At 36.8% G+C, this 6,001-nt stretch overlaps 1 protein-coding gene across 1 annotated transcript in view; it reads left to right on the top strand.

Moving 5' to 3' along the window:
* Positions 1-335: 335 nt before the first annotated feature.
* HORMAD1 (HORMA domain containing 1) overlaps positions 336-6,001 on the top strand; it is a 13,420-nt gene continuing 7,754 nt past the window's right edge. Inside the window, exons 1-8 of the mRNA XM_029086257.1 lie at positions 336-368; positions 757-901; positions 1,244-1,307; positions 2,944-2,980; positions 3,387-3,407; positions 3,508-3,534; positions 4,267-4,334; positions 5,447-5,598. Coding sequence (XP_028942090.1) covers positions 336-368; positions 757-901; positions 1,244-1,307; positions 2,944-2,980; positions 3,387-3,407; positions 3,508-3,534; positions 4,267-4,334; positions 5,447-5,598 — 547 coding nt within the window. The remainder of the gene's footprint in view (positions 369-756; positions 902-1,243; positions 1,308-2,943; positions 2,981-3,386; positions 3,408-3,507; positions 3,535-4,266; positions 4,335-5,446; positions 5,599-6,001) is intronic.

The raw sequence follows: 6,001 nt of genomic DNA, 5'->3' as shown, positions 1-6,001 counted from the left end.
GTGCCAGATAGCACTTCAGAGCATTGCTTTCAAAGCCTCATGTTTCATATAAATAGGCATATGGTATTTTAATTACCACATACTGCAACCTCAGGAGAGCTCTGTGCTGGTGTGAAAATCAAAAAATATTAATTGTCCTGCTCTGTTCCCTTAAAATTTTGGGTTTGTTTGAACTGAGATAGATTAATGGTTCAGCTTCAGGAAGTGTTGGTAGGTTCAGGTATTGACTATTTAAAACTGAATAGCTGCAGTCTGGGCTTGTGTGCACTTGTGGCTGGTGGTCATACATGTGTTAATGCAGATGTTTTATTAACAGACTGAAGAGTATCTGCAAAATGGCAACTGCTCAGAAGCAAAGGAATTGTGTGGTATGATTTTCTTGTGTATTTCAGCACAGTATATTATTTGAATCGGAAAAAAACAGTGAATTTTAGCTGAAATAAATAGTGCACCCAGGTGCTCTGTAATATTTCTTCACTTGAAAATTACAGGCTAATTCAGTCTTTTAACTATGAATAAAGGTGCTTACTAGCAAAATAATTTGGATCTGAAGTTTGTGGTCATGCGCTTGGCAGAAATCAGCGATGTCCTAAAAACATAGGAACACCAAGCGTTAGGAATATGTATAACTTTATAAATTATGAAAGTCATACATTTCAATTAAATTAAAATATTAAGCAGGCATTGGGCCAGATTGTAGACTGTACAGGTTTGTTGTTGTGGACAGAGATGATTCTTTCTTTCTCTAAATTTCAGAGTGCAGTTGTATTTCCTAACAAAATAGCTACTGAACAGCAATCCCTGATGCTAGTGAAGAGGCTTCTGGCTGTAGCTGTATCCTGCATTACATACCTGAGAGGAATCTTTCCTGAAAGTGCCTATGGAACAAGATACATGGATGGTAACAGGCTGTTTTCATGATTCTTTGCAAAATCTATTGTCACAGGGTTGTTACGAAGTTAATGTGTTTTTAAAGCCACTTGGTTGTCTTAATTAAAGGTAATAGCCATTTTCAATAACTGTAGTGGAAACTTCACTACTACATTCATCATCAAATTTTGTTAGATTGTGATGGTGAGCACTCAGCAATTAAAACTATGTCTACACCTGTTGGTAATGTTAATTTTAGTCTGCTTTTTGTATATACTTTCAGTTAATGAACTTCACTTTCTTAGCAATATAGTCATATTTTCTCCTTAGTAAATGTGCATTTTTTAAATTTATTTATTTTTTTTTTTTTGAGATGTCTGTGTCAAAATTCTGAGGGAAGACAAGAACTGTCCTGGCTCTACTCAGCTGGTGAAATGGTATGTTAATTACAGCATGTTAATTACAGCACATATATAACACTTCCATAGCATGTCAGTTCTGAAAGATGCCTTTCTGGTGGTTTGCAGATAGAAAGAAAAATTCATTTGCTGTGAGTGAACAACTGCCCAGGCAGTGCTTTTAGTGCATGGTATTCACTATGTTGACAACTTTTTTTGTTTTTTTTTTTAAATGGAAAGTCAAAGTGTGTGTGTTTCAGTAGAGATATAGTTGACTTGTTCAGTTGTGTTTCTAGAAAATCTTACACCTCGGTGCTTAGTAGAGCACAAACATACAGAGTGATTATAATTTGCATTTAGTTTCCTTGGGTGTATAGGAATGCTCAAGGGTGCACCTAAATGCAAAAATCTAACCAGTAGCTCCTCTCTAGTTGAACAGGAGACACAGTGTTGTTATTTTGCATCTTGAATCTAAAGATCTTGCTTTCAGACTTAACAAAAATGGTACTGTTGGCTTTTATATTCAAAGGCAGAATTGTGTTTGCAAGTGATAGCCTATCCACTTGCACATACGTACACATTGAGTGTACGTATGTCACTTGGGACTAGAGGTGTTTATTTTTGTGTTCTTTCTGTTTGCAATAACTGTGAGATTTGTTCATGGCTGCTCTCCTTGCTGTTTGGAAAAGAGTATACAAGGCCTTTGCTTTACATACACATTCCTATTTTTTGTTACCTCTGTAAAGGTCATCTTTGCTCTTTTCACACTCTTACCAGTTGTAGTACAAGGTAAGACATCAGAAATCACGATGGATTCAGCAGAGAGGGTTTGCAGCCACTGTCAGTGTGGCCTTCAGAGATGTAGGTCTGAGTTCTGATGTTAAAGGTGAAGTTAGTCATCTGTTCTTTGTCCATGTGCCATTGCTAAGAGAGAAAAGAGGGGGAAAAGGCTTCCTTTACTGTAACCTGGAATTTCTTAACTGACCTTCTGTGGCAGAGGAAACTGAAGTGGCGCTGAGTGCATTTCATCTTACCCTCACGCATCAAACATTAGCGAGGGCAGTGGTGTGGATGCCGACAAGGAAAACTCCCTGGTTTTTGTGTGAAGCATGTGTGTGCTACCTGTTTGGAGTTTACGGGTGAGTAGCCTTTCTTAACTCAGCATCGTGTACACACCAAAACCAATTTTTGCTGTTGACTATATTCAAAAGAAATGTTAGGAAAAAAAAATAGGGTATGTTGCTTCATTATTTGACTGTAGTTTTCATGTCATATAAAAAGCAAATTGCAACATCTAAATAAAGGCAATAACGTAACTTTGTGCTTCAGAGATGTCAGTGTTCAGCTGAAGTACATATTTATAAACTGATTAATGAATACAAGTCTTAGAAGGTGTTTGAAAATGGTAGATGTACACTTGCATTATCTTTTTACTGGTAAATTACTTACAGATTATATTTTTACTTATTCTACAAAGAGGCTAGGATATTTGGTGCTAAAGATAGTCATTGCTTGTATCACTACTAATGAGATAGAATAATGGAATAAGTATTATTTATTGTTCTAATATAGTATTAAGAAAACTAAACATAATTTCATTTTTTGGGACTGTTTAGTCAGAAGCAAAGCAAATGGAAATTAGTAGTAGATGGACAATGTTATTTGGTTTTTGCAGGATGTTAGGATGCTATGATGCCTTGCAGAAGAAATACGTAAGTCTTCCAGTATAATTTATCTAGTTCAGATATTGAAATACTCATTTATGTAAGTCCATTTGCTTTCAGCTTAGTTATAGGACTTTCTGGTTAGGAAATAGCTGCTCTTTAATATGTTAAAACAGTTAGCTACAATGTGGGATGCACAGACATTTTGGGATAATATTCTTTGTGACCTGAAATGCTTGAAGTCAGGAATACATAGGAGTTTTCTGCTGCCCGTTGAGTAAGTCCTTCCTCAAACAGGTAAGGAGTTAAGTGTATGAAGAGATTTCTCTTCCAACAGGCCTTAGTTGTCTATATTGGTTTCCAGAGCTAGAGAAACACAACTGCTTGGTAAGCAAAAATAGGCTGTGGAATGCACTTAATGTTCTTTTTCTTTCTCTGATTATGTTTCCAACAGCTAAGAATGATTGTCCTGGCAGTAAGTATCTTTGAAAAGTAAGGTACACATCTTTTAAGGTAGATGCTGGGAGATATGTACAGTTCTTACTCTGTTTCCTCTCTTTACTTCAAAAATACAGGTCTATACCCATCCAGAAGATCCTCAGGTAAAGCTGCTAGAATATTTTACTGGATGACTAATGATAGTATGAATATAGTGAAATGTGTATACTAGCAATAATATAGTATACTGGAACAGGTTGCCCAAGGAAGTTGTGGATGCCCCCTCCCTGGAAGTGTTTAAGGCCAGGCTGGATGAGGCTTTGAGCAACCTGGTCTAGTGGAAGGTGTCCCTGCTGCTGGCAGGGGGTTGGGACTGGATGAGCTTTAAGGTCCCTTCCAATCCTAACCATTCTATGATTCTATGAATAGTAGTTAACATTGCACATGAAAAAAACCCAACATCTTAAAATACGAAATGTGAGAATCACTAGAGCTAATCGGAATTGGCATGTAGTGAATTCCCTTTGAATATCTAGTGTCAGATTATCCTCGGGCCAGAACAAGAAACCCAGAGTGTCATTGCAGAGTTAAATGCCCATAAAGATGCATCGTCCTAACTCTACACGAGAAATTACTTTATGAAAAGCACAGTATGTTTTAACTAACCACTGGGTGTCACCATGTCTCTGTTATGTGTGTGAAATATTTTCATAATGATTAAAATTTGAATGAATATTTCATTCTAAAGCCTTAAACTGATGTTTCAGAATATTTTATCATGGTGATTCCTGGAAGATAATGTAGATCTTCATTTTTATGTTAATAGATTACTAGACAGAAGCAGTAGTAGTTTGTTTGGCAGCTGATAGTTTAATAATTACTGGATTTGTTTGCAGACAATTACTGAATGTTACCACTTCAAATTCAAGTACACCCACAATGGGCCACTCCTGGATTTCAGCAGGTATTGTCACTGTGACTTTATTCTGCTCTGTGGTTTTACAGTCTATTTCCATATGCCTGAATGTAAAAACTTTGAATTTTATCTGTTTGGTGTTTCCTTTTTTAATTCTTAAGATTAATTTTATCAGCATATGCTATTAACTTAGTCATTCTTAAAATATAATGAATCATTGTGTCAGATTATGCTCATATTTTTAAATAGCCACTCAAAAGATGATTCTTAGTGACAGAGTCCAATACTCTTGCACCACGCTCTTTAAGATACTCCGTATGTCGAGGGTGAAATGTTTAATATCAGATTTACTTATCTGAAAATACTTGATGTTACATGGGATTAGCATAAATTCATGGCAGACTAAATTGATAATATAAGGCTTGAGCCTAGTTCTCTCATACCCTGCAGGGAAGGAGATAACGGTCTGCAGAGGGGTGAGATGTTTGAAACCATTGCAGTGAAGGGTGTGCTTCCAACAGACAGTTACCCAATGAAATAACTCCCAGGTGCTTGCCTTGTGCTGGCTGTTCAGGTCCCCTGGTGCCTCTCTGAGCTGTTAGGAGCAGGGGAGGAGAGGGAGAGCATTTTTGGTGGCAGTAAGGTAGGGTTTGGGTCAGCTGCTGGTAGAACAGGAGCATAGAGATGTCGGAGCTGGATGTCAAGGCACACATTTTCTTATCAGTAATGATTCTTGTCAAAGTCAATAGTGTTAGTTGTTTATTTAAGGGAAAGCAAGTTCTTCTTGCAAGCAAATTCTTCCCAATTCTGCAAGACTTTGCAGAATTGAGGCTTTCAAAAGTACCTGCTGTTTTCTTTCTTTCAGGTTGGGTATTTTTTAAGCATTGTGTAATATAAAATGCAGTAGTTGGTCACAGCTGCTGAACTGTAATGCTTTCATGGCATACTTGGCTCGGGATTTGATCTTCCAAGGGGCAGAGAACATGCAGGTCACTTAATATGAGGAGTTGCAGTGCTCATAACCTCAGACTTTAGGCAATAAATGTGATGTCTGCTTCTGACATTCATGGAGTCTGTTAAACAGTCATGTATCTTTTATACTAGAAACAGCTTACTCTATGGAAAAAAAAAATCAATCTGAATACTTTGTCCATTTCTAGTAAGAATAAAAGGAATGATTCCACAATCACCTGTGCAGACACCAAGAAAGCAAGTATCCTCCTCATTCGCAAGATTTATGTTCTGATGCAAAACCTGAGTCCATTACCAAATGACGTTTGCCTGACTATGAAGCTGTTTTATTATGATGAAGGTAGTATTTTCATATTACCCTGAGTTATCAGCTGTTTTCTGACATTGGAAAACAATTCAAATAAATATTTTAATGTAATCATTATGGTTGCTAGGCCTTGTGAAATGATGTTATTTTGTGGGTGTCTGTTTCTTGTGACAATTTCTAAAATGCCAGGGGAACAGATTTCATCTTACTGTAGGAACAGAATTTTGTCACCGACTTCATTGGAGCAAGGATTTCAGTGTGTTTTAAGAACAAATTGTTTTCCTGAGTATGTTAGGATGTAACATATTTGCCAGACTAGTTCTACTTTGGATGACTATTTAAATGTCTAGCTCTGCTTGTGAACTGTATTGCTGCTTTATAAGGAAAAATCAGAGCTTCTAGCTCATCTCTTTGCATGTATAAACTGTTTGAATTA

The sequence above is a fragment of the Antrostomus carolinensis genome, unplaced genomic scaffold (assembly GCF_000700745.2).
Source record: "Antrostomus carolinensis isolate BGI_N321 unplaced genomic scaffold, ASM70074v2 scaffold18398, whole genome shotgun sequence".
Taxonomy (NCBI): domain Eukaryota; kingdom Metazoa; phylum Chordata; class Aves; order Caprimulgiformes; family Caprimulgidae; genus Antrostomus; species Antrostomus carolinensis.
This window is presented reverse-complemented; position numbering and strand designations above follow the sequence as displayed.